The sequence below is a fragment of the Elephas maximus genome, chromosome 3 (assembly GCF_024166365.1).
Source record: "Elephas maximus indicus isolate mEleMax1 chromosome 3, mEleMax1 primary haplotype, whole genome shotgun sequence".
In the NCBI taxonomy this organism is placed as follows: Eukaryota; Metazoa; Chordata; class Mammalia; order Proboscidea; family Elephantidae; genus Elephas; species Elephas maximus.
Genome location: NC_064821.1, coordinates 31388786 through 31415822, shown reverse-complemented (window position 1 = coordinate 31415822; position 27037 = coordinate 31388786). Strand labels below are relative to the sequence as shown.

Sequence of the window (27037 nt, the reverse complement as noted above, 5' to 3'; positions counted from 1 at the left end):
ATCCCAGAGGAAGCCCTGACCATTCTAGGTCAGAGAAGGATTCTTAAAGGAAGAGACAGCCGAAGCTGGGGCGGGGGGAGAGGAAGGGGAAAAGAAAAGCAGAGGGTTATGCGGCATGGGGACGCTTTGGAGACTTGCGAGGGCACACTAAGGATCATTATCCCATTTGACGAGGGCGACTCTGCCTGGTGACCCAAATTCGTCCAAGCGCGACATTTAAGAAGCTATCCTCTCCTCGAGGGCACAGAAATGGACAGGGGAAGCGAAACGCAACGCGATGGGCCTCCAGCAGGCGGCAGTAAAGGTAGAAATCATCATTGATCAGAGGCTGAAAACAAGCGAAACAGACAATAAAGGCTCCTCGAGGCTTCCGTATTACGGAACAGCCTCGCAAAGATGGCTGCACTCTGAACTCCCAGCCGCCAAAGAGGATCATGTGACTGAGCAAGTTCCGGCCCTTCTCTCCAGGCATCTGCTCGTGCTCCACTTCCTGCGTTGCTGTAGAGACGCCCGTGCTGGGGCCGAGTGTTTTGACGCCATCGGAGGCCCGGCCGGGTGCGCCTCTGGCTTGAGAGCGCGTCTATAGGCGCATGGAGGGCCCCTCGGAAGGGAAGGCGCCCGCGGCGGCGCTGGCCGCCGTGCTGAAGCACAGCTCCGCGCTGCCGCCCGAGAGTACCCAGGTCCGGGGCTATGACTTCAACCGCGGCGTGGATTACCGCGCGCTGCTGGAGGCCTTCGGCACCACCGGCTTCCAGGCCACTAACTTCGGGCGGGCGGTACAGCAAATCAACGCCATGGTGAGGGCTGGGGCGGGACTTCCTGTGGTGGGGAGGAGCGTGGCCTCCAATAACAACGGTGCAGTACCTAGGAGGGGGCGGGCCTTCAGTAGAGTGGACCAATACCTGGAGAGAGGCGGGGCCTGCCTTGGGCGCATTTCTTTGTTGTGACGGGCCCGCAGTAGGGGAAGTTTGGTATCTGGAAAAGATGGGGCCTGATTTTAGGTCGGGGACGGGCTTAGGCAAAGTGCCCAAGTGTCGTGGACTGGGCGGAGCTTGGGCAAAGGGTAGTGTTAGGAGAGGGAATGGAGGAGGAGCCTAAGTCAGAGCGGGCCCTGAATTTAGGTTTGCACTTATCAGCTTGGAAAAGGGCCAGGTCTGCAAAGGGGTTGCTTTCTGAAAGGTGCGAAACCTTATCTGTGAGGTAAGGTCTAGGCGGGAAGGGGTCGGGGCCTGCACAGAGGGCTTTCATTGGACCCAGGTAAAAGTATTCCTGTATCCCTGAGTAGTCAGGGCCTGGGGCGGGGAGTGTGACTCTGGAATCCTTATGGGACCCTTGAGCTGGTGCTTAGGGCCAGAGCTCTGTTCACCTGGCCCCTACATTCAGATTGAGAAGAAGCTGGAGCCGCTGTCACAGGAGGAGGATCAGCATGCAGACCTGACCCAGAGCCGCCGCCCGCTCACCGGCTGCACTATTTTCCTGGGCTATACGTCCAACCTCATCAGCTCAGGCATCCGTGAGACCATCCGCTACCTTGTACAGCACAACATGGTGGGGACTCGGTGGGGCTGTGGCTTTGGCCGTTCTACGTCTCCATGGAGAATAAGATTATTTAAGTGAGATGGGGAAACGGGTTGGTTTTAAGGAGCTAGTTTGTTTTGCAGTCGAGTTCCCCTCGAAGGGTCGTTAGTTGAGGGTTGGGGGTTCTAAGCTTGCTGGGAATGACAGAATCCACCTTCCTGGCCAATCTTACTGTTTTCTGGCTGTAGGTGGATGTCCTGGTGACCACGGCAGGGGGCGTGGAGGAGGATTTCATCAAGTGCCTGGCACCCACGTACCTGGGCGAGTTTAGCCTCAGGGGGAAGGAGCTCCGGGAGAATGGGATCAACAGGTGGGGAGCCCTGAGTGATGCTGGGCAGGGGTGCTGGGCCAAGAGGTCCAGGTCTTGATGGCCACCCTCTTGCCTTCAGGATTGGGAACCTTTTGGTGCCCAATGACAATTACTGCAAGTTTGAGGACTGGGTGATGCCCATTCTGGATCAGATGGTGCTGGAGCAGAACACAGAGGTGGGGCCCCAGGGCAGTCTCGGGGGTAGACATGGTGGGGATCAGGGTAAGAGCAGGCTGAAGCAGCTTTCCCCTTCTAGGGTGTGAAGTGGACACCGTCCAAGATGATCGCCCGGCTTGGCAAGGAGATCAACAATCCAGAGTCGGTGTATTACTGGGCCCAGAAGGTGAGGGGCTGGGTGGGTGCAGGGCAGCAACCAATTCCCAGGCCTTTCACCTTCACAGCCACCTGAGGAGTCAGTTCTCACACTCATGATACAGATGGGAAGCTTCAGACACAAGTATTTTGTCTGAGATCACATAATTACCAGGTAGGGTCTTGGTGAGCTGTTGGGGGCAGCACTTAGCAACCTCCCTTCCAAAGGCTACAGGGTCCAACAGTCTGAAAAATAACAAGACGTGTCACTCTTTATGTGGTAGGCATTGTCTTAAGTATTTTGTATGGGTTATCTCATGTATGTCTCTGAGGGAGATGCTGTTACCTCATTTTACAATTGAGGAAACTGAGGCCCAGAGAAGTTAAGCACTGTGCCCATAGTCAGACAAGAGGAAGGGGAGCACTGGGGACAGAGACCAGGCTGCCCTCACTGCCCTGAGCTCCAGCTCCTGCCCTCCACAGAACCACATCCCTGTGTTGAGCCCAGCGCTCACGGATGGCTCGCTGGGTGACATGATCTTCTTCCATTCCTACAAGAACCCTGGCCTCGTCCTGGACATTGTTGAGGGTGAGATCCTGTGAAGGGAGCATGGGAGGACCAGCTGGGCGCAAGGCCTGACCACAGCCCCTCTTTCCCCAGATCTGAGGCTCATCAACACCCAGGCCATCTTTGCCAAGCGCACTGGAATGATCATCCTGGGCGGGGGCCTGATCAAACACCACATTGCCAATGCCAACCTCATGGTGAGTGGGCCCGTGGGAAGCAGTAAAAGGATGCAGGCTGGGGGGTGGCACAGACACGCTTGTGTGCTAGGCCTTGTACCATGCACTGGGGAGACAGCTGTGGGCTAGACAGGCAGGGATACCTGGCGTCCAGGGACAGCAGCCAAGGGACATATATGTCAGGTGGCAGTAACTGCTATGGAGAAAAATAAGTCTGGGTGATGGTATGGTAAGAGAAATAAGTGGTGGTCAATAAAGGGTGTTTGAGGGAGGGCTTGCTGAGAAATGGGGCCCAGGAGCAAAGATTTACACGAGGTGCCTCCCATAAATCATGTGGTTATCTCAGGAAGGAGTTCCGGGCAGAGGGTACAGCCAATGCAAAGGTTCTAAGAGCCTGAAGTCTATCAGCTAGGAGGCTGGTAGGGGGAAGAGTTGGGGGAGATGAGAGCAGGGAAGTGATGGGGTAGGTCATGCAAGGCCTCGTGGGCTACAGGGAAGATTCTGGTTTTTGCTAAGTGAGATGGAAGCCCTGGAGGGTTCTGGGCAGAGGAGGGACGTGCTCAGGCTCAGGTCTTCCCAGGGACCCTCTGGCTGCCATGGGGGAACAGACTGTCGAGGGGCAAGGGTGGAGCCAGGAGACCAGGAGGTGACTGAGCTGGTCCAGGCCAGCAGTGGTGACAGTGGGGCCATAGTGGAGGCGTGGAGGGGGAAGTGTTTGGGTTTGGAGGTATTTTGGAGATAGTATTGGTGGCAGCTGCCGCTGGCCAGATGGTGGGAGGAGTGTTCACACCAGGTCCCAGGTGGGTCTGGGGAAATGATGCCCATCATCTCTCCAGCCCTGGGGCCCCTCACTTCCGCTCAGGCAAAGGTTTCTCACCTTGCAGCGAGGGGTGCTAAGGGCTTTCTCAGGAACACATCCCTCAGCCACATGCCCACTCCCTCCTGAATCTCTCTGCACTGCTCTCTCTGGCCACTGTGCCCATCTCTGTCTCCTGATGGGCTGACTCCTGCCCTGCTCCTTCGTGCAGCGGAATGGGGCTGACTATGTGGTGTACATCAACACAGCCCAGGAGTTTGATGGCTCCGACTCTGGTGCCCGGCCGGATGAAGCTGTCTCTTGGGGCAAGATCCGGGTGGATGCACAACCTGTCAAGGTGAGGGTTGGCTGGTGGGTGCAGGTCTCTGGGGTCGTGGCCATGGAGCCCGAGGCTCACATGGGTCCCCTTCACAGGTCTTTGCTGATGCTTCCCTGGTCTTCCCCCTGCTTGTGGCTGAAACCTTTGCCCAGAAGGTGGATGCCTTCATGCCTGAGAAGAATGAGGACTAAGCAGCTGACACCCCAGGGAGGCCTCACCCTGCCTCTATTTATTAGTTTGAAAACCCAGCCCCCTACCCTCTATGGTCAGCATTATGTCCAAAATAAATGGTCTCAGCCTTTGTTCTGAGTCTGTCTCTGTCCTTGGAGGGGTGTCCACCAGCTTCAGCCTGCTCCACTTTCAGCCTCATAGGCCTCTTCCCGCCAGCACTGGATGCTGCCCCCCATGGCAGTCAGCAGGCAGGGCTCGGTGGGGTGGAAGGCCAGTGACTGCACCACACCAGATCCCACAGGCAGGGCCAGCGCCAGTGCACCCTGTGAGGCAAGGGAGTGGGAGTGGTTATTGGTGGCCCTCAAGTTCCCCAAGCGTCTCCCTCCCCCAGTCTGGCTCCCAAGTCTGGTCACCTCTCCCCTGACTTTAGACATCTACCCTAGCTGCTTTCCAGACACACAAACCCAGTCTGTCTAAAACTGAGCTCAGTAGCTCTGTCCAGCCAGGTGCTTGGGCCAAACATGGTGGGAGTCTCTTCCTCTTATACCTCACATCCCTTTCCAGTCAGTCCTGTTGGCTCATCCTTAGAACATGTCCAGAGACTGCCCATTCAGTCCACCTTCATGGCCACCACCCTGCTCTGAGCCTACCTTGCTCCAGCTTTCCCTTTTCCCTGCTGCCACCCAGGCTCCCAGCCTCTGGGGCCTCAGTGCTCCTCCCCTCCCTCAGCACCCTGCAGCCTCAGCACAAGTTGTACACTTCCTCAAATAAACCCCAATTCCTCTTTCCACACCAACAATGTCCCTCCACGTGTCCTCTCCTGCAGGGTGACTTCATGTAAGTGGGGACCTTGAGAAGGTGGCACATTTACATTCTCCACTATAGTGAGAGCTGGTCCCTTGAATCTCCAGGGCCTCCACAGGTCCTTTTACCCTCTTGGAAGAGTCAATCCCCCTGGCCAATCCCCAGGGCTAATGTTGCCCTTCTTGAAGCTCCTCAGCCCTGGCCCACTGAGCAGGGATGGTCTGTGCCCACCTGCCTGGCCCATCAGCCTGGGACTCTTCAAGGACAGGGCTGGAAGCCATGGTGTTGTTCAGATGTAGTTCAGGTTTCCCAAGCAATTGCAGCCCTCTTTCACCCAAGGGTCTGTCCTAGCTCTTCAGCCTGGCACTCATGGCCCTGCCTGATCTGGATCTTGCCACCCTGATGTTCCCCTGTTTCCTGACTGACCTGTGTTCCATCTCTAAGCCTTTGCACACACTTCCCTGTGCCTGGAATGTCCTTCCTGCCTCGTGCTTCAAGATCCCAGCTCTAATATCCATTCTTTTTTGCAGACCTGGGAATGAGCAAGGTAAGGACAGAATGTCTGGGCGGGGGGGGGGGGGGCTCACCTCTACCAGGTCCCAAAAGAACACCTTCCCATCCTCAGAGCAGCTGACCACGTGCGTGTCACGCTCACTCAAGCAGCAGTCTAGCTTGTACTCCTGGTTCTTATGTCCTGTGTACCTGCAGATGGGCAGGGTCAGGGGAACTAGGCCTCACCAGAGTAGGGGTGGAGGGGAAGGAGCCCAATGACCGTGAGGACTCACTCGCCCAGCAGCTCCCCTGTGTCTTTGTCCAGAAGCCGCAGTGTGGAGTCCAGGCTGGACACCAGGGTGCACTGGCCATCCCGGCTGAAGCAGATGCAGGTGATAGGGCCTGGTGGGAAGGGAGGGCTGGCAGGTGGAGGGGAGGGACCCCCTTCCCTGCCCCCATCTGCCCTGCCTGCCCCACAGCCCTGGGGCCATACTCACTGCCCACGTAGTCTGAGAAGAGATGCCCCATCCTCAGGTCATAACGCCTCACTCGGCCGTCCACGGAGCTGCAGGATGTGGTGGATCCAGCTGGAGGTGGCCTGGGTTTCCCTGACCCATCTCCTCCCCAACCCAGAGTCCTGAAGGCAAGGCTGGGCTCACTCTTCCCGTGCACCCCTCAATGCCATGGAAAAACGCACTGAAATGAATTCATGAGTGCAATTCTGAGGCTTTGAGACTCAGACCCATCAGCCCTATTCCATTCCTTTCTGAGATTGGTAGTCTCTTCCCAGTTTTTTAGGCCAAACCCTTGGAGTCCTTCTGGATTCTCCTTTTCCTGCACTCTATAGCTCTTTCTTCAAAGTACCTCCTGAATCTGACCTCCCTGGTCTCCCTGTGTCCACCCTCAATACTTGTAGTCTCCTCCTCACAGCCGCCAGAGGGAGCACTTTTGAAAGTACAGTCACTAGGTGCCAATCCCTCTCTCAGACAAATATGGATTCCGTTACTCTCAGAAAAACATCCAAATTCTTCCTGTGGCCCCTCAGACGCTGTACAAGCCTGCCACTGACAACCCCCATTCTCACCTCCTGCCCCCAAAATGCCCCTCCCCGCTTTGGGGCTTTTGTACTTGCTGTTCTATCAGATCTCCCCCTGGGTAGCTTCTCCTCATCTTTCAAGTGTCAGCCTTTACACAGCCTTCCCTGCCTCCCTGATGACCTAGGGTACCCCAAGTTCACTTCTCAGACAAGTCTATCCTTTCTCTTTTCTCAAATCTGTGCTTGAATTACAGTACTGGCAATCATTTATTTACTGATTGTCTGCCCCACTAGAGAAGCTCTCAGAGGGCAGGAATCAGGTCTGTCTCCTTCTCAGCCACATTCCCAGCGCCCAGTGTGGAAGGCTAGATCAGGCAGATCACAGCAAAAGTGGGGCCAGGGCTCCCATGGCACCTGGCTGTCTGAATGCAGTGTCCTCCTCCCGTAATGGGGAAATAGACACAGCCAGTTCCTCACAAGGCCATCAGGAATATTTGTTCGGATGATTCAAACATGTACGAGCATCTCCTCTGGGCCAGGCTCTGTGAGGGACCTTGGGACATGTGACCAATCCAGGCACAGTTTCTGCCATCAGAGAGCTGGCATTGATCAAGGGTGATCTAGGAAGGTCACCCTGAGGAGGTGACATCGGAACTGGGACTTGAAGGATGAGAAGGAGCCAGCATGTGCAGTCCTGTGGGAATAGGATCAGCCACACAGGCCAGGGAGCCCAAACTCCCACTGTGATGGGGATGGCATTCCCTCTTGGGTGGCCCTGCATGGGGAATTTTTTTTTTTTAATTGCTTGTTTCCTGTAAATAGAATATCAACCCTCTCGGGGCAGGAATCTCCCTAATTTGTTCCTTGCTATATTTCCAATGAATGGGAAAGTATCTGCCATATAATAGGTGCTCAAATGCATTTTCAATAAGTAACAGAAGGGCAGACCAGGCAGAGGAAGAGCAATGAAAGAGGCCCTGAGGTGGGAGATGCTTGGCATATTTGTGAGAAATGAGGCCCACAAGTGAATAAAAGCTGAGAGGTCAGCAGGGGCCAGATTTTGCTGTGAGCTGCGAGGAAGAGAGATTTACTGATTGTCTTTAAGTGCAGTGGCAGCTATGCTTCCCAGTGGCTCCACTCACCCTGCCAGGACTTCATGGTCTGACACTTTCACACTGGATATGCCATCCCTGGCCTCATTTAGTGTCTGCACTGGCTCAAGCTTCCTCGAGCGGCAGTCCCAACAGCGGACGCTGGAATCGATAGAGCCTGTGAGGCCATCAGGAAGGTACGGTCAGGTTTGGGAGAATGGCAACGGCACTCTAGGCCCCCCTGCCTAGGCCCCAGACTCACCAGACAGGATCACTGTGGCCTCTTCGTTAAACTGTACGGTATTCACCTTCTGCGGAACAGGAACTGCCACTCAGAGGGGGATGGGCTTTGGAGGATTGGGATAAAGGCAGGGTTCCGGGTGCAGGTAAAAGCAATGGCAAAGACTAGGGGGAACGGGGGGCGGGAGGGTGGTTTCTGTGTGTGTGTGTCCCTGTCACCAGGCATTACTGCTGTTCCCCTCATCATCTATGTTCTAATGAGGCTCTCTCTCGCACTCACCCCCGCGTGGCCCCGGAATTTGCGTACGACCTGCCCCGACGCCACGTCCCACAGCACCACGGCTTTGTCTCCGCCTCCAGAGCAGAGACTACTGTTGTCAAAAGAGCTGGAGGTGAAGGGAGGGAATATCAGCGTCGACCTCTGATTTCAGCCCCGGCGCTCCGATGCCGTCTGGCCCTCGGCTCACCCGGCCGCGTCCAACACCTCGTAGCCATGGCCGCTGTACGTCCGCAGTAGCGTCCCTCGCAGCGGGTTCCACAGCTTCAGGGTCTTGTCGCTGCCGCACGTCAGGCAATAATTGCCATCCACTGGGGAACACCAGGCAGGGGTTACATGGCCGCGGATCTCAGGAGGCGGGGAGTGGGAGAATCCGGAACGAAGGCGCTCACCATTAAACCGCACGGCTCGCACCGCCCCCTGCCCGCAGTCCAGCGTCTTCACCCGTTTCTGCGGCAGCTCCGGGGGCCGCGGCTTTGGCTCAGGGAATGCCATTGTTCCGAGATCCCCTCCTCGCTCCTTAATACTAATCTCTACCTAGGTTTCCGATCCCTCCAGCCCACGCTTGGGTGTAACCTTATTATTGTGCCCCACGGCCTACTTCCTGTTTCTCACTTCCAGGTTCAAAATTTCGTCTTTTGGGGCATAGTGTTGGGAATATCGAAACCCGCTTTCAGGGTTTTCCTCCCACCTCCCGTTTTCAAGGACACTTCTGGCCTCTTCTGGTGCCCCTTTGGGGGAGCCCCGGCCCCCGCCGCGAGGAACGGAAGCAGAGGGCTGCGGTGTTACCCAAAAAGCCACCCCCATTTCCACGCCGGAAGCTGCAACTGCCCAGCGGAAGAGGCGCGTCCTGGCTTTCCGCTAGCTATGTCCGCGAACAGTATGTCGGACCCACGGAGGCCGAACAAAGTGCTGAGGTAAGGTCTCCGAAGTCATGGCGACGAAGCTTGAGTTGTCGATGTGGGTGGGGGTCCAGGGACTCGTCCGTTCTGGGGGCGGGACTTGGACGATCTGACCCTTGAGCCTGCTGCAGGTACAAGCCTCCGCCGAGCGAGTGTAACCCGGCCTTGGACGACCCGACGCCAGACTATATGAACCTACTCGGCATGATCTTCAGCATGTGCGGCCTCATGCTGAAGGTTGGTGTCCTTGTAAACCGCAGCGAAAGACCAGTATTGAAAGGGTAGGGCTTGAGCTTGGCCAGAGACCAGGGTACTCCCGCTAGGGGCAAATCAGGATCTGAATTTAGCTGGGATGGCGCCGGTCAGGAAAGCCAGGACCATAGGTGAAGCCAGGGGGCGGGGCCGGAATGGTTAGGTAGGAGGTAGAGTCAGAGAGTGGGGCAGGCTTTGAAGCAACTTGGAGGGGGCTTGTGGCAAAAGGGCGGGGTCCTTATCTTCGGGAGCACGGCAAGCGCCAGGTGTCTCGAGTCTGAGAGGACGTCGTGGGGTCAGGGAGTAGGATCGGGTACCTGGCTATGAGGGGACGGGACCTGAGGGACTTCTGGGGACAAGGCCTGAGCTGCACCAGATGGAATCAGTGGGTTCGAACCGGTGCTGGGGACTGTGGCTGGCACTGAGCCTGAGGCTTGAGGGGCTCACTGGTGTGCCTTTCACAGACCTAACCCATGCATTCACTTACCCCTCCCATCCACTTACTCCTCCCCAGCTGAAGTGGTGTGCTTGGGTCGCTGTCTACTGCTCCTTCATCAGCTTCGCCAATTCCCGGAGCTCGGAGGATACCAAGCAGATGATGAGTAGCTTCATGTGAGTGAAGGCCTAGAAGGAAAGGGACTCTGACTCTGAGTAGGGGAAGGAGGGACCCAGGCCTACTCGTCCTGGACCCTAACTGACATCTCTCTCCCGTCTCAGGCTGTCCATTTCTGCCGTGGTGATGTCCTATCTACAGAACCCTCAGCCCATGACGCCCCCTTGGTGATGCCAGTCTAGAGGGGTCACATCCTGGACCCCCTCTATTCATCTTCTCCCAGGCCTGGCCTTTGGCTGGTCAGCCTCCTGCCCTCACCTGTTGTCTGGGGCTTCCTTGGGTGAGGTGGTCTCAGGGCTCTCAGCTGAATGGGAGGAACCTGGCCCTTTCCCTGGGCCCCGCCTCTGCTAGGGTACAAGGGGAACATCCTAGGCTTACACCTGTGCCCTCTTCCCTCACCCTGCCTGCTGCTGGTGGAAGTGCTGTCTGTGTTTCTAGGCACTTCCACTTCTTTTTGCGTTGAAATCAGCTAATAAAGTTTTTCACTCTAGCCTTCCTTTGCAACTTGTCTCCTTCTGTGCCATTGGGGGTGCCCCTCTCAGTGGGGGAAGGCCTCTAGCCTGGGATGGAAGCCCCAGTTTGGGGCTTTCAGGTGGTTTACTTATTTCACAAGTCAGATGTCAGGTATAGGACAGTGACCCCTGCTCTCAGCAACTCAGCAGATAGGCCTGCTGACCTGAGGAATCTGGGCTTTGGTTTTCTTATCAGATTAATGGGATAATGCCTGTAACCTGGATAGACCATCAGGAATTAGGAAGAATCTTCCCCTACCAGTTAGGCTTCACTCCAGGGGCAGAGATTAGACACCAGAGGACCTCCAGGCAGCCCTCCCATCCAGGCTTGGTGCCCCCCATCCCCAGCACTCCAAGGGCAGGGCAGTTTCTTTACCAGATGCCCAACCCCCATCAACCCCCATTGCTAGCCAAGCTGGGTCCCTCCAGGACCCCAGCCCTGAGAGTAGATGGGACACCTCTACATGCACACAGACACACACCCCCCCGGCAAACGACACTCGTAACAAAGTGTGAGACCTCTGTCCCCATGAGGACAAAGGGTCACTTCTGAGGCCCCTTAGAGCCGGCTTCTCAGTCGAAACCGGCTTCTCAAGAGCTAAACACGTCTAGCGCTGCCAGACTCTGAGCCTATCGCCCGAGTGCAGCCCCAGGCTACAGCCTTAGTAGACTTGTGATGGGCCAGTCTGCGCCCTAGCTCCGCCCACGCCGACGCCGATTGGCCAGGCCAGGTTCTGGGGCGGGGCTTTTGCTTAGCCTGAGCCGGGTTGGGAGACCCAGGAGGAGGCAACAGTGGCAGCTGAGCTATGGGTGCGGACGCGCGGGCCGCAGGGGACCGCGCTGGCAGCGGCCGGCGCGCGGTTGGGCCCTGGACGAGCTCTTTCGCGCCGCGGCCGCTGCTCCCGTCTCTCGCCTTCCTCTTTTTTTTGTTGCTGGTGGTGCTTGGCGCTCGGGCCGCGCGTTACGAGGTGAGTGGGGCCCGTGGCGGAAATGTACAGGAGCCGGAGTGAAAACCCGAGAACGGTCCGGAGTTGTGAGTGGGCTTGTTTTGTGGGTGCCTTTTTTTTTTTTTTTTTTAGGGAATGGGTTGGAAACCCTGATGGTTGGAAACTCTGGTGGCGTAGTGGCTGCTAATCAAAAGGTCGGCAGTTCGAATACACCAGGCGCTCCTTGGAAACTCTGTGGGGCAGTTCTACGCTGTCCTGTAGGGTCGCTATGAGTCGAAATCGACTCATAGACAACGGGTTTGGTTTGTTTTGGAGGGAATGGTAGCTAATACGACAGTGTAGTCTGAATGCGTGCCTTGTGTCAGAGAGGTTTTACTGCGCCTCTGAGGATGAGGCTGGCTTTGACTGGACTCATCTGCCTGTGGGCTTGTCTGAACTTCGCATTCACATAACTGTGTGATTGGAGGTGTGAGCAGGGGTGTGTGTGTGTGTGTGTGTGGTGGGGGGAGGAGAGAGACTGGTTGAGAACTGGGACTCTGGAGTCAGCCTGCCTGGAGTTCCCTTTTCTTCCTGGCTCCTCTGCTTCCTGGTTGCATGACTGTGGGCAGGTTACATCACCTCTCTGAACCTCAGTTTCCTCATCTGTAAACTGGGGATAATTTTGCACTCACCTCCCAGGGTGGCTGTCTAGTATTTGCAAATGCTTAATAAACATTTTACTAATGTTAGTTATGGAGTCCCGGGGTTGTGAAAATGGTTGAGCACTCAGCTGCTAACCAAAAGATGGAGGCTTGAGTCCACTCAGAGGCACCTCGCAGAAGAAAGGTTTGGTGATTTATTTCTGAAAGAAAACCCTATGGAGTGCATTTCTACTCTGAAACATATGGGGTCAATGAGAATCCACGTAATTTTTTTTTTTTTTTTTTTAACTAATACTGCTCTTTTCCCAGGGTGTGAGTGAGAGCTGTTCTGTGGAGTTGTGTGAATGAGAGTTGTACTGGGGAGGCAAGTCTGAGTGTGTCCTTTCTGAGAGGGGCCTGGCCTCCTCTGCACACAGTTGGGCTCAGGTCACAGGCTCTCCACCTCCGAGTCATTTGCCTGGTAGATCAAGGCTTATTTTGTACCCTTTCCCCATCATGCCTCTGACATGGTGTGTGTGTGTGTGTTTGCGGTCCTTGTGCAGACATGCCCCAAGGTGCAGCCGGACATGCTCAACGTGCACTTGGTGGCCCACACACACGATGACGTGGGCTGGCTCAAGACAGTGGACCAGTACTTTTACGGCAGTGAGTAAAGGGTGGAGATGGGACCCAGGGACTCCCATAGCCCCTCTGAGCACCTCACATGCCCTGTGGGCCCTGGACATTGGGGTGGGGCAATGCCCAGCCTGGGCTTCTGTGTCCAGGAAAGTCCTCCTTGCCCTTCTTGCCCTGACTGCCTGATCCATGTGCCCATAGTCCACAATGACATCCAGCGAGCAGGTGTGCAGTACATCCTGGACTCAGTAGTCTCCTCCCTGTTGGCTAATCCCACCCGCCGCTTCATCTATGTGGAGATCGCCTTCTTCGCCCGATGGTGGTACCAGCAGACAAAAGCAAAGCAGGAAGTTGTGCGGGATCTGGTGCGCCAGGGTGAGCCTGCCCTCAGGAAGTGAAACGAGGAAGCTGCAACCAGCTTCTGTTTCTGCCACTCTGGCTTCTGAGATTTTATCATGCCAAGTGCAGGCTGTGTGTGCATGTGGTTCCACATGTCTCCAGTCTCCCTTTATCTGTTGAACTCCTATGGATCCTCCAAGGCCCCATCTCCAGTTGATCCTGTGGGAAGCCTGCCACACAAGGGCCCTCTGGCCCAGATCTGGCTACACCGGCCTGGGGGTGACCTCTCTTTTTCCAGGCCTAGGCATGTGGGCAGGTCCTCTCATCTCCAGCATCACCTACCCTGGCCCCACTCCTGGCTCTGACTGCTGACCCTCACTGTGTCCTTCCTGGCACAGGGCGCCTGGAGTTTGCCAATGGTGGCTGGGTGATGAATGACGAAGCGTCCACCCACTATGGCGCCATCATCGACCAGATGACGCTTGGGCTACGCTTCCTAGAGGACACGTTTGGCATTGATGGGCGCCCCCATGTGGCCTGGCACATTGACCCTTTTGGCCACTCGCGTGAGCAGGCCTCACTCTTTGCGCAGGTGCTGTCTTGAATCTTCCCTCTCACTTGCTTTGATCTCTCCCACAGCCACTCAAACCCACCATTTCTCTCATCCCACACTGACCAGACCGTGCCCCCGGCCCCTTGAGGCCCTGCCCTTTGGCTGAGCTGTGAATCCCAGTCCCTTCCCACTCTGGTGCAAGCCCTGCTATGACTCAGCCCCAAGCTGACCTGGCTCCAGATGGCTTCGACCCATCTCCTGAGCCGTCAGTTGTCACACTCTGGCCCCACCTCACTTGCTATGATGCCGAATTCTCAAGCTTGGTGGCAGTCCGCCTTGCTTTTAAACTGGCTTCGTTACCTGTACCCTAACCCTACCCCATTTCCGTGCTGTAACCTATCTGTCTTTAGGCTGGGAAAGAGGGATGGTCATCTTGAGTCAGGCCTTGCCCCTCTCCACTGTGACCAAGCTCCCTTTCCCAAGGGGAAGGTGGAGGTGGGTTCCTGCTCCCTCCCTGCTCTCCTGTGGTGGTTCTGAGTCTTCCCCAAGCTTGGAAATGTGCTGGAAGCCTCCCTAGTTTCAGACCTGCTCCCAAGCTGGGTGTGGGCTCACTTGGTGGTGAGAGAGGTGGGCACTGATTCAGACTGCCCTCTCCTGTGCTGTGACCCCCCCAGATGGGCTTCGATGGCTTCTTCTTTGGGCGCCTGGATTATCAAGACAAGGCGATTCGGGAGGAGATGCTGGAGATGGAGCAGGTGTGGCGTGCCAGCGCCAGTCTGAAGCCCCCGGCTGCCGACCTCTTCACTGGTGAGCAGGTGGCAGCTGACCTCATGGGTGTGTGACTGATGTGGTCCCTGGACTCAGAGGGCCTTGCACGTGATTTAATGCTCTGCTGTCACTGTCTTGAAATTCGCAGTAGTTTATGAACAAGAGCCTTTTCATTTTGTACTGGGGCTCACAAATTCTGCAGCCTGGGTGGGGGATGGCAGGCTTTGACCCTAGGGCAGGTCTAGGATGCTTGGCCACCCCCTGACCCTGGTGTGGCCTGCAGGTGTGCTCCCCAATATGTACAACCCACCAAAGGATCTGTGCTGGGACATGCTGTGTGATGACAAGCCCGTGGTGGACAACCCCTATAGCCCTGAGTACAATGCCGACAAGCTGGTCAAATACTTCCTGGAGTTGGCTGCTGCTCAGGTAACTCCAGTGTCCCGATCCTACAGGACTGGTGTAGATAATTCAGGGCCCTTCCCATGGCCCAGCATTTCCTAATACCTCCTCAAAACCCTGTGAGGACAGTAACATCCCATTCACCACCACCATGTCTTCCTCCCAGATTTGGGTGCCTTCCTGATCAGAGCATGCAGACCCCTTCCCCACTGCACACATTCCCCATGACCATGAAATGGCCTGGCACAGTGCCGGGGTGCCCTCATCTGTGTCGTTGGCCCAAGGGAACTCATGAACAACCATTGGCTATTTTATGTGTGCATCCCTATGTTCCCACATGCCATAGGCTTTATTTTTTAGAGCAGTTTTAGGTTTACAGAAAAATTGTACAGAAAGTACAGAGTTCCCGTATATTCCCTGGCCCCCTGCACACTGTTTCTCCTATTATCATCCACTCTTGATCACATGTATATACAGGACACCCTGACCTGAGGAGTCCCCTATCCCAACTGCAGGGCCGGCACTACCGCACCAACCACACTATAATGACCATGGGCTCAGACTTCCACTATGAGAACGCCAACATGTGGTTCAAGAACCTTGACAAGCTCATCCAACTGGTCAACGCCCAGGTCAGCATGCCTACCCGTGCGTGGTACCTGTGTGCACATGTGTGTTTGCTTCTCTGTGTGTCGAGTCATAGCTATTGGTTCTGTAAAAAATGATCACACACTTATGGCCTAAAATAACAGAAATTTATTAGTTCTGTAGGTCAGAAGTCCAACACAGTTCTCAGTGGGCTAAAATCAAGGTGTCAACAGGGTTGCCTTTCTTTCTGGAGACTCTAGGAGAGAATCTGTTTCTTTATCAGCTGCTAAAGGCTGCCTGCATTCCTTGGCAGGTGGCCCCTTCCTCCATCTTCAAAGCCAGCAACACAACATCTCTCTGATCCTGCTCTGTTGTCACATCTTCTCTCAGGTCCTTTCACCTCTTCTATTTTCCTCTTCCACTTTTAAAGACCTTTGTGATTACACTGGGTCTACCAGGATAATCCAGGATAATCTCCCTATCTGAATATTAGCTGATTAGCAGCCTTAATTCCATCTGCAACTTTACTTCTGTTTTGCCACGTAACCTAACATACTCATAGGTTCTGGGAATTAGGACATTTATGGAGGGAAAAAACGCTGGTGGCGTAGTGGTTAAGAGGTATGGCTGCTAACCAAAAAGGGAAGCAGTTCGAGTCCACTAGGCGTTCCTTGGAAACTCTATGGGGCAGTTCTGCCCTGTTCTGTAGGGTCACTATGAGTAGGAATCGACTCGGTGGCAACAGGTTTGGTTTTTTTTTTTTTATGGGGGGGCATTATTTTACTTACCAGGATATGTTGGTGCAGCTCCCGTAAGCAGCCTGTGACTGTGTGTAAAAACTGTGTTCAGGCGGCATCTCACCTCCTCTAACTTCACGAGAGGGAAGGAGAATTGAGATCAACAGCCCAAGGCTGATTTCTATGAGATGGAGGTCAGACATGCCTCCTCTCTCCACCATCTTTACCAATTCCGACACCAACTGTCCCTCCCACAGCACTCTCTACTTCTCTGCTGGGTTCGATAATTCATTGAAGTGGCCACCCAGAACTCAGACAGTACTCACAATTATGGGGTTTATTAGGGAAGTAACAGGTTACAATTTAGGTTCAGGAACACTCAGGATACAATTCCTTCGTCAGGACAGCCTCTTCCCAGCTGTGTTGGCAGATAGGCCTCTCCCTGCCTTTGGCCTCTGCCCTGCGTAGGCAAGTGTTACAAAGCGCTTTTAGCTCTGCCGATAAGTGCCTAGAGTCACTCCACTCAGCCAGTGAGCCTCTGCTAGAAGACGTTCAGTTCTAGCTCCATGGATCAGCAAACCTAGCTCCACCAAGTGCCCGGGGGCACCCTACTCTCCATCAAGTCTCCTGCCCAACGTCACTTAGCTTTCTCACTCTGGACCAGGAAACCCACAATACTGTCTTCTGCTGCTGGTCTCTGCTGCCATCACTTCTTGACATCTTCAGTGATACAGCTCTCTCTCTCTCAGCTTCCTGGTTCCAGGAGCTTTTCAGCACAGGGAACCTGGCTCCAAAAGACACGTTCTGCTTTTGGCTCTCCTTCCTTGGTTGTGGTGGGATCCTCTCTTCCCCACCTCTGGGATGACTCATTTCAAGGCTAGCGCGATGGCAAAACTGATCAATCCCCTTGGTGGGCCACAATTACCCTATTTGCACAGTCCCACCCAATCACTTGGGTGGGAATTACAAGACCATGGCAAGAAAGGTCACACAAAAGTGGTCCATCGCACCACACTGTGGTCCTGTCAGCAAAGAAACTTGTCTCATCACTCCCATTTAAGATGTCCCTTCCCATCGACCTCATCCTCATAGTTGTCTACCTGTCCAATCTCCATGACTTCACCTCCCCCTCACTCCCTGCACTGCCATTTCACCAAAACTGCCCTAAGTCCTGTTACCTTCCTCTGGAGTGAAAGTGAGCCTCATTCATTATAAAAATTGTGACATTTGGTAGAAAATAATTATTCCTGAAGAAGGATTATTCTTGTACTATAATGTCCAAGAAAACCCTGTAGAACAGTTTTGCTCTAATGCATGTGTTCACCATGAGTTGGAATTAACTTGATGGCAATGGGCTTGTTTTTTTTAATAATGTCACAATTTTTCCACTGAGATTTTTAGTAATAAAATGGAAATCATTTGTAAAAGCTTAGTAAAATTTCAGGTTTATTGTTGCACCCCTGAAATTCAAGGATGCTAATATTTGGCTTGGCCAAATGTTCATTTTCACACTTGGCATTTAGTTTGCACTCAAAATGTGCAGTAAGAACATTTGATGTGTGAATGTGCACACCTGTGTGCCCTCTGGGAAGACACAGACTCCAGGAGGCCTCATCACTTCTTTCCCCAGCAGCAGGCCAGTGGGAGCCGAGTCCATGTTCTCTATTCCACCCCAGCCTGTTATCTCCGAGAGCTGAACAAGGCCAACCTGACTTGGTATTTGGAGGGGGGCCAAGAGTCTGGGGGGACTTTGGGATGCCCCATGGGCCATGACCCTGTTCTCAGTGCCCCATCCCCGCAGGTCGGTGAAACAGGATGACTTCTTCCCTTACGCTGACGGCCCCCACCAGTTCTGGACCGGCTACTTCTCCAGCCGGCCGGCCCTCAAACGCTACGAGCGCCTCAGCTACAACTTCCTGCAGGTCGGTGGGCACCTGGCTTGAGGGGTGTGGCCCAGGGGTGGTACCAGGCAGGCTTGGCCACTTCAACGCACCCTTGCCTACCAGGTATGCAAGCAGCTGGAGGCACTGGCGGGACCTGCGGCCAACGTGGGACCCTATGGCTCGGGAGACAGTATGCCCCTCAGTAGGTGTCGGGCCAACTAGGGGACGAGGGGTGGGACTGGGGCTAGACCTGTCATTCAGTCCCTCCTTGAGTCCCTCCTTTAAAATTCCTAAGAACTGTTCCCAATTGCACCGGACCTTCGGTGTCTTCCTGAGGTCGGTGCGGTGTCCTGTGAAGGTCCCGCCAGGCTCAGTGTCCCACCCATAGGGGAAGCGGTGGCCGTGCTCCAGCACCACGACGCTGTCAGTGGCACTTCCCGGCAGCACGTGGCTGACGACTACGCATTCCAGCTTGCTGAGGGCTGGGGACCCTGTGAGGTGTGCGGCAGGGCCAGAAGGGGCGGGGTGCAGCTAGGCGGGGGTGGGGCCTGGAAGGGGAGGGGCAGAGAGGAATGGGTGGAGCCAGGAAGGAAGCAAGGGTCTGTGGCTGGGAGGGGCGGGCATTCAGAGTGGACCCGCCCATTTTACGTTCCCCCTCAGGTGCTCCTGAGCAACGCTCTGGCGCTGCTCAGCGGCTCCAAGGAGAACTTCACATACTGCCGCGAACTCAACGTCAGCGTCTGTCCGCTCAGCCAGACGGCGGCGCGCGTGAGCCCTCCTGGAGGCGGGGCGGGTGGGCGGGGCCGGAGGGGTGGAAGAGCAGATCCCGTGGTCCGGGCCAAGAGCGGACAAAAGGGGCAGAACACTGGTTCAGTCGGGGCGGGATGAAGAGGAGGCGGGGCTTGGGCTTACCCTCTTCTGAGGGCGGTTATGGAATTGTTCTTGTAGAAGCACACATGGGCAGTATCACGTGGGGCACAGTCAAGATGGGGCAGGACCCGACCAGACTGAGGATCTCGTGTAACACATGGGCCCTCTGCCTGGATGGCCCCGACCGCAGTGGGATCGCACAGGCACACTGCCTGTCATGGTGGGTGGGTTTGGAGAATGCTTGCGGTGACCTATTCCCACCCAGACCCTCTCACCCCAGTTCCAGGTCACCATTTATAACCCCCTGGGGCGGAAGGTAAATTGGATGGTACGGCTGCCGGTGCGCGGAGGCGTTTTCTCAGTGAGAGACCCCAATGGCACGACTGTGCCGAGCGAAGTGAGCCCCTTGGACGAATATTCCACCCATGAATACCTCCCTCCATGATTATCTACCCCCTTGAACACCTCTCCATGGACTGCTCTTCTACCACGGACACCTCCCTTCCATGAATATCTCTCTCCCTCCAATATGATGCCTTCTACTGCCCCACCATAAACACTTCCCTCCCTTGGGTACCTCCCCCTCATGAATACTCTCACCCCTCTAATATCTCCCTCACTGCTCGATATCCCCTTGGGAACATCTCCCCACTGCCCATGAATATCTCCGCCTTTTGAATATCTTCTTCTCATGGAAATCTTTCCTATTTATAATCCTTCATCCCAGATGGATACCCCCACGCATCAGTTAAACTAATTGCTGTTGAATTGACCCTGACTCCCTGTAGTGCAAATGGCAAACATAACCGGTGCTAACCAAAAGGTTGGAGGTTCGAGTCTACCCAGAGGCACATCAGAAGAAAGGCCTGTTAATCTACTTCCGGGCAAAAAAGGATCAGCCATTGAAAACCCTATGGAGCATAGTTCTACTCTAACACACATGGGGTCACCCCCCCTACAGTCCCCCACACATCTCTTCCTCTAAGAATCAATCTTTCCCTCACTCTCCTTGCTCATAGATCTCTTCTCCTCAACTTCCTCTCTCACTTTTTCCCCCTCCCTGCAGGCTAGGTCCTCCCAGTGGCTTTTTTCTATCTTGTGGATGAATCTCCTGTGCAATCTTTTCCTCAGAATTTCTGATGCCCCTGCTCCACCTAAATGTCTTCTCCCCATCCCAGGAATCCTACCCCTCCTTGAATTTGGCCCCTCCACTGAGCCCCCCCATGTACGTATACTCACAGCCTCTTGACTTGGGTTCCCTCCTCATTACCTGAGGTGGTGATACTTCCAGGCTCAAACAGTCAGGAGCACCCCCCAGAGCTGCTCTTCTCTGCCTCAGTGCCTGCCCTGGGCTTCAGCACCTACTCAGTGTCCCGGGTGCCTAAACGGACCCCCAAGGCCCACACCTATCGACCCAGGCCCTGGTCGCGTGTCCTGGTCATACAAAATGAGGTGAGACCCCATTCAAATCCCCTTCTTTGGCCCCATGATAAATTTGAGGTGTCATGGTGAACCAGGTGAACTCTGGGTTGAAAGGTCCTGGGTTCATGGTATAGTGCCATCACTCCCACCATTGTGTGTCCTCAAGTGGGTGACCTCTCCTGAGGCTGCTGTGAGGACCCAGTGTGAGCATGGGTAAGTGATACTCAATGGATGTGTCAGAGTGGATGGTTGGGGGGGGCATTTGTATTTTCAGGTGGGGTGCGGGGAAGGCCTTCCTGAGAAGGTGATGGTTGAGGGCAATGCTTAGGGAAGTGAGGGAGTGAGCCATGTGGCTATATGGAGGAAGAGGGATCCTGGCAGGGATGGGCAGACACAAAAGCCCTGAGGCAGAAGGGTTTTGGTGTTTAAAGAATCCCAAGGAACTCAGCAAGGCTGAAGCAGAGTGTGGGGTGGTGATGGGAGGAGAGGAGGGCAGGGCCTTAAGGGGTGAGGGGAGGACTTTGGGTTTTATAGAGAAGGAACCACAGGGGGGTCTTGATAGGGCTCCTTTAAGACTTCTGTGGACCTAGGACTTTGGCCTTTGTGGGACCATTCCTCCATAAAAGAATATTAAAATTATACTTTTTGATGGCATTGGTATAAAGATGAATATAATCCATACTGGATTCATTATTATATATTCGTTTTTAATATATTCAAGTTTTTTCTGATTCTGAAAATAATTAAAATTAAAACATTTCTGTGAACTCCTAAAGTTTCCTGGGTCCTAGGCACTGAGGCTCCTGTGTCTGGTGCAGAGTCCGCCCTGGTCCCAGGCAGAGGAGGGCCATGATGGGATTTAGGATTTGCCCTCTGGTTGCTGTGGGGGTAGGGAACAGACTAGAGGTAGGGGGAGGAAGCTGGGAGATGAGGGAGGAGGCCACCCTACTAGTCCCAGCTTGTGATGGTGGCAGCTCTGACTAGGGAAGGCATGGAGGTGGTAAGAACTGGTCAGATTCAGGGTAAGGTGAGCTGTTAGGATTTGCTAATAGGCTCAGGTGTGAGAAGTGAGGGAGGAGATAGGGATGACTCTAGGGTTTTGTCCTGAGCCCTGGGAAGGACAGGGCTGCTCTTGGCTGAAGTGATGGTCACTGACATCTGTCCACCTTCTCTGCCCAGCACATCCGGGCTTCATTCAACCCTGACACAGGACTCTTGATGAAGATTGAGAACCTGGACCAGAACCTCCTACTGCCTGTTCGCCAGGCCTTCTTCTGGTGAGGAAGGATCACCAGGTCAGGGAAGGGATGTGAGTGGAGCCCTGGGGCCCCTTACCTGACTCTTGCCTACCTTGGCTTTAGGTACAACGCCAGTACAGGCGACTACTTAAGCCCCCAGGTCTCAGGTGCCTACATCTTCAGACCCAATCAACCAGAACCACTGCCTGTGAGACGCTGGGCTGAGACTCGCCTGGTGAAGGTCTGCAGGCAGGAATGATGAGTGGGCAGGTGGGGCTGAGAGTGGTGGGAGCTCTGTAACTAGGTGTTGAGTGTGAGGAAGCCTGGGAGGGAGGGTAAACTGCATGTATGGGTAGGGTAAGATGGGGGGAAGGATTCATGTCTCCATCAGATAAAGGGGTGAAGACCTGAGGGTAATATTTGAGGGTTCTCCCATGGGCTGGTCTTCATGTCTGTGTGTGCCTGAGGAAGCACATACTGAAGGCACCCGTACCTGCTGTGGGTGTCAGGATTATACTTAGCTTTTTTTTTTTTTTTTTTGGAAATTGAGGGCAGGGTGTTCCCACTTGGTCCACAAACGGGGAGGGCCAGGTGCAGCTGTTTGGAGTTCACCAAGCATATGTGGTACGAGGGGTTCATATCTGGGGTGGGTATTTGAGCATTCACACTTGGCAAGTCTCACTTAGGGTGCATATCTGAGGGTACATCTGGCTGGGAAGACAGCATACTCCACAAGTGTATAGGGGGTTTCCTGGGGCCTGTGTTCAACATTTCCTCGCCTCCCCTTGAAGTGAGCGTGTACATACCTGGGTCACTGTATTAGGGTATACTTTTGCCTGTTGTAACAGAGTTATCCAAATTAACTGTTCTTTTCCTCTAATATAAAGTCTAACTCAGCAGTCCAAGCCAGGTGAGGCAGCTCCACAGTCACCCAGGCCCCTTCTATCTTGTTGCTCTGCCTTCTTCAACATTCAGTTCCACCTCATGATCTAAGATGGCTGCTCAAGTTCCAAACATCACAGCTGCATTGAGCCAGTGGGAGAGGGCAAGAGTCAAGGAGAGCTGTTCATATACTTTAATCACTTTGCATTGGGCAGACTGTGGTCACACAGCTACTCATAGCTTCAGGGGCTACTGGGAAATATGGTCTACTCCATGTAGCCATGTGCCAAGCTAGACTCCTATTATTGTGAAAAGAGCAGAGATGGGGGCAGTGGTGGTCAACAAACACATATGCCACACTCAAAAATTATGTAGCCATGATTAGGCAGGTCGGGTTCCCATGCTCTCCATTAGTGTGGTTGAACCTGTTGTAGGCCATTTGTAGGGTTCATCTCTGCTCAGGTGTGGGTTCACACTTGCACTCCACCTCCCCTCCCCATGTGCCCGCAGACGGCCTTGGTGCAGGAGGTGCACCAGAACTTCTCAGCCTGGTGTTCCCAGGTGGTTCGCCTGTACCCTGGACAGAGGCACCTGGAGCTGGAGTGGACAGTGGGGCCAATACCCGTGGGGTAAGTGTCCTGACTGCTATGGGGGTGGGACCAAGGCCAGGGTGGGCTTATGTGAGGCTCACAACCCTGTGTCCCCATCGGGTGCAGCGATGGCTGGGGGAAGGAGGTCATCAGTCGCTTTGACACAACATTGGAGACAGATGGACGCTTCTACACAGACAGCAACGGCCGGGAGATCCTGGAGAGGAGGTGGGGGTAGCTAGGGACACTGAGGGCACAGAGTGGTCTGTGGTGTATTGGGACCCAGGGGTGGTGGGGACATTTGCTGATGATAAGAGTATGGGAGGAAAGGATGGGGGGGGTGAGGAGGAGGTGAGCAGGGGAAGGAGAGCTAGACCCCAGGCCTGACTAAACCACACCCCTCCCTAGGCGAAATTATCGGCCCACCTGGGAGTTGAGCCAGACTGAGCCAGTGGCGGGAAATTACTACCCGGTCAACAGCCGCATTTATATTACGGTACTCTCTACCCCCCACCCAGCCCTAGTCTGCCTCTCCCTAACTCTTCCTGACACACTTCTCCAGAGAAGGAATCACGCCTCACTCTCAGCATCACCAACTGTCCTGGGCAGTCGCTACCACCCCCTCTCGGACCTGCCTGTGCCCGCCCGCAGGGGCTAGTTTGCAGGCTGCCCCTCACCCTGACCTCTCACCCCCCAGGATGGAAACATGCAGCTCACAGTGCTGACTGACCGTTCCCAGGGGGGCAGCAGCCTCAGTGATGGCTCCCTGGAGCTCATGGTGAGTGGGTCACAGCTCTTCCAAGCCAGGGTCTTCCCACGAGGCCTTCACTCAGTTCCCAGCCCCTGCTGGACCTGGAAGCCTGTTTCTGCCCCAGTTCTTTGCTAGGTGTGCCCTGTGGGTTGTAGTCCCTACTAAGCTGAGGACCCTATCCCTATTCAAGACTTTTCCTCCATGTTTTTACCCAATCCCTACCCAGGGCTGCTCTCCAGGCCCTGACTTGTCCTATCCAGGCTGCCCTGTTAGATGCTTACTTTCCTCCTCCTGCTGGGGTTCCCTACCAGACCCCTGCCTTCATTCTCATCTGTTCCCCTCACCCTTTAATTTCTCTTAACCCAGGCTCTCCCAGGAGCCCTTACCCAATTTCTGGCCCAGGGACACCCACCGGACCCTCACCCTCTCCTGGCCACTCTCACCCCAGGTGCACCGAAGGCTGCTGAAAGATGATGCACGTGGAGTAGGGGAGCCACTGCTGGAGGCGGGCCTGGACGGTTGGGGGCCAGGGCTGTGGGTGCGAGGGCGCCACCTCCTGCTACTGGACACAGCCAGGACCGCTGCTGCTGGGCACCGGCTGCTGGCGGAAAAGGAAGTCCTGGCCCCGCAGATAGTGCTGGCCCTGGGAGGTGGCGCCCCCTATCGCTTGGGGGCTGCCCCGCGCACTCAGGTGAGGGGCAGCTGGGTCCGCGGATAGGAAGGACTGGAATGAAGCCTGCGGGTAGGTAGCAAGTTTTCCTAGGTTCAGCCGGAACCCATCTTTCCCGCCTCTAGATGGTCAGGGGAGGCCATCAGCTGGTCCCCACCCTGTCTGCTCAGCCCTGCCCCCGGGTGGTCCAGGCCCAGTCCCATTCCACCTTGACTGGGTTTTACCCAGTCTGACTCATGCCCCTTCACCCCCCTCAACTGCCTCACCTTGGCCCCGCCCCATTCCTCTTCAGTGTCACCCCCCCCTTGCCCACTCACCAACCCAGGCTCGGCCCTGCCCAGCCCCACCTCCTGACAACTGTAAGCCCCGCCCCTTCTGATTGAGCCCTGCTGGGTCCTTGCCCCCAGTTCTCCGGGCTGCACCAGGAGCTGCCGCCCACAGTGCACCTGCTCACACTGGCCCGCTGGGGCCCAGAGACCCTGCTGCTGCGTTTGGAGCACCAGTTCGCTGTTGGAGAGGACACAGTTGGCAATCTAAGCTCCCCCGTGACCTTGGACTTGAGGGTGAGCACAGGTGGAAAGGAGACTAGAAAGAAGGGGAGAGGGGAAACCTTGCTTTGCTCCCATTCAGCCGGCCCATGCACTGCCCGCAGAACCTGTTTTCCACTTTCACCATCACCCACCTGCAAGAGACCACGCTGGCGGCCAATCAGGCTCGGGACCTCGCCTCCCGGCTCCGGTGGACACCCAGCACAGGTGGGGGCCGGGCTAGGAAGGGAGCTGGGATGGTGTGTGAGGCGTGGGAATGTTGACCAGGACCCAGAACAGAACTTGAGGGTCTTGGGTGGTGTCCAGATCCAGGTTCCGAGCTAAAGGGTCTGAAGTGAGTCTAGCAAACTAGCAAAGGGTATGGATGGTTTGGGAATGGGGCTCAGGACCAAGAACAAGATTTGGGAATCTGGATTGAGTGTCCAGTTCCAGGAGCATAATACAGGGGTCTGCGGTGGTGTCCATCATGCATGGGGTAAGCTTAATGATCCCAGGGGTGGGGCTCGAGGGTGTGACGATACTGGCCAGACATTTGTGGATTTGGAGATGATATCCCGGCCCTGGGAAGCCACTTAAGGGTCATGGGGTGAGGCCCTGTGGACTGATTGAGGGTTTACGGCCCTGCCCGGGCCTAGAGCAGGGAGCATGGTGGTATGAGGCAGAGGAAAGTCTGTGCCCCCTCACTCCTCTTTCCTTGCACCCAGGCCTTCCAACCCAAACCACGCCCTCCTTGCTGGACCCCGCTGCCATCACGCTACAGCCCATGGAAATCCGCACCTTCTTGGCCTCAGTCGAATGGAAGGAGGCTATCTACACCCACTCGGATGCCCCCTTGTGAGCCTGAGTCCCCTCCACCATGGGTGGGGATGCTCGCCTTTTTTTCTGTTGCTGCTGCTGCTGCCAAAGAAAAGTCATTAAAATGCCACCACCAGGACCCACTTTGAGGCGTGACTGAGTGTGGTTGTTTGAGGGGTGGGGGATGAGGGAGATAGATCCAGAAAAAGTCAGCATCCACTAGCTGGCCCTACCCAAGGCATGCAGGGAGGCTCCTTGCTGGGTTGAATCCTCCTACCAGACACTCACCCCTCACATTCCTCCTATCCCTCATTCTCCGCCTACCCCTCATTCCCTTCCTACCACTCATTCCCCGCCTACCACTCCTTCCCTGCCTATCACTCCTTCCTCACCTACCCCTCCTTCCCCTACCTGCTGCTTCCTCCTCTATCCATTCAGACCCTGGTGGAGCTGCCTGGAGAAGCCACAGAGGGTACCCCTGTGCTGGACCGTGGAGCCCACAGAACCCAACACACCTTGGGTTTCCCCTGGCCTGGCTTTGGTGGCTGAGCCCTGAGGGTGAGGAATCTGGGAAGTTCTGGTGAAGCACATGGTATAAGAGGCAAGTCCCAAAGGGAGCCCTTGGACAGGTGGGCTGGAGCTACAGACCTCCCAGGAGACAGAGGCAGAGAGTTTGCACTTCCTGGGCTTCTAGTAGTTCTAGAGTCCGCTTTGGAGGAAGGAGATGTTGGGATTAAGCTTGAGGCTTAGAGTCAGAAGGAACTGACTTCATCAGTTGGTGCAGGCTTGTGCCAGTCCCTTGAAGGCTCGTGGAGACTCATGCAGCTCTGCCTGCGGGCCACGTGCTGATCAGTGTTTAGATGCACCTCCTGGAAATTTATAAAGTCATGCTTTGGAACGGGACCTCCCAGGACAAATAGGGTGGCCTGACAAGGGTGCCCCAGGTCCCCCAAGGTGCCATGTGGAGCCCGGTCACCATATGCACCTGAAAAATTGTCTAAGCCTCTCTTCTAAGGGCCAGCTACCCAGCTGTGGTTTGCATGGGGGGCCAGTCTTTGGAAGCACCCCTGAAAATGTTCTAAAGACCCCCTACTATAGTCCTGCATGGGGCCCCCATTGCTAGATGGGGCCTGAAATGTTTTCTAACTCTCTCTCTTGAGGGAGGGACCACCTGGGCCAGCTAGTGAGGCCCAAAGGGCTCCCTGTACCCATCTGCTACACCATGTGGGGCCTGGTATCAGGTGCTCCATAAAAACATTCCTGAGTTTCCCTCTAGTATCAAGGATCGGCCTGGGCTGGTGTCTTAGTTTTCTAGTGGTGCTATAACA

At 55.2% G+C, this 27037-nt stretch overlaps 4 protein-coding genes across 8 annotated transcripts; 3 read left to right on the top strand and 1 right to left on the bottom strand.

Annotated features, from left to right (window-relative positions):
* The first annotated feature begins 390 nt into the window (after positions 1-390).
* Positions 391-4480, top strand: DHPS (deoxyhypusine synthase). 3 transcript variants are annotated; one of them, XM_049877032.1, is made up of 9 exons: positions 391-797; positions 1384-1548; positions 1767-1888; positions 1968-2064; positions 2145-2231; positions 2684-2789; positions 2862-2965; positions 4010-4098; positions 4176-4480. In XM_049877032.1, exons 1-9 carry the CDS (start codon positions 591-593, stop codon positions 4387-4389), a joined length of 1191 nt encoding a protein of 396 aa, XP_049732989.1. In that variant the 5' UTR covers positions 391-590; the 3' UTR covers positions 4390-4480. The 3 variants fall into 3 exon arrangements, with proteins under 3 accessions (XP_049732989.1, XP_049732988.1, XP_049732987.1); XM_049877030.1 differs by having other exon boundaries at positions 395-797; positions 3973-4098; positions 4176-4382; XM_049877031.1 differs by lacking the exons at positions 1767-1888; positions 1968-2064 and having other exon boundaries at positions 392-797; positions 3973-4098; positions 4176-4382.
* On the bottom strand, positions 4277-9008 carry WDR83 (WD repeat domain 83). 2 transcript variants are annotated; one of them, XM_049877033.1, is made up of 9 exons: positions 8584-9006; positions 8382-8502; positions 8195-8300; positions 7937-7985; positions 7726-7852; positions 6045-6112; positions 5841-5949; positions 5643-5757; positions 4277-4574 (listed from the first exon to the last, which is right to left on the bottom strand). In XM_049877033.1, exons 1-9 carry the CDS (start codon positions 8684-8686, stop codon positions 4425-4427), a joined length of 948 nt encoding a protein of 315 aa, XP_049732990.1. In that variant the 5' UTR covers positions 8687-9006; the 3' UTR covers positions 4277-4424. The 2 variants fall into 2 exon arrangements, 1 of the variants encoding a protein (XP_049732990.1); XR_007516472.1 differs by lacking the exon at positions 5643-5757 and adding an exon at positions 5482-5587 and having other exon boundaries at positions 4492-4574; positions 5794-6112; positions 8584-9008.
* Positions 8903-10448, top strand: WDR83OS (WD repeat domain 83 opposite strand). Its single transcript, XM_049877034.1, has 4 exons — positions 8903-9108; positions 9225-9330; positions 9860-9957; positions 10063-10448. Exons 1-4 carry the CDS (start codon positions 9059-9061, stop codon positions 10127-10129), a joined length of 321 nt encoding a protein of 106 aa, XP_049732991.1. The 5' UTR covers positions 8903-9058; the 3' UTR covers positions 10130-10448.
* Positions 10449-11237: 789 nt separating this feature from the next.
* On the top strand, positions 11238-25853 carry MAN2B1 (mannosidase alpha class 2B member 1). Of its 2 annotated transcripts, none has more exons than XM_049877028.1 (24): positions 11238-11438; positions 12601-12703; positions 12875-13048; positions 13411-13604; positions 14240-14372; positions 14617-14762; positions 15251-15367; positions 17694-17776; positions 17862-17982; positions 18067-18145; positions 18332-18441; positions 18604-18711; positions 19094-19210; positions 20089-20265; positions 21415-21512; positions 21597-21714; positions 22866-22984; positions 23072-23173; positions 23354-23441; positions 23643-23723; positions 24145-24387; positions 24774-24929; positions 25019-25121; positions 25619-25853. In XM_049877028.1, the coding sequence occupies exons 1-24, from the start codon at positions 11277-11279 to the stop codon at positions 25750-25752; spliced, it is 3066 nt and encodes a 1021-aa protein (XP_049732985.1). In that variant the 5' UTR covers positions 11238-11276; the 3' UTR covers positions 25753-25853. The 2 variants fall into 2 exon arrangements, with proteins under 2 accessions (XP_049732985.1, XP_049732984.1); XM_049877027.1 differs by having other exon boundaries at positions 17691-17776.
* Positions 25854-27037: the final 1184 nt, after the last annotated feature.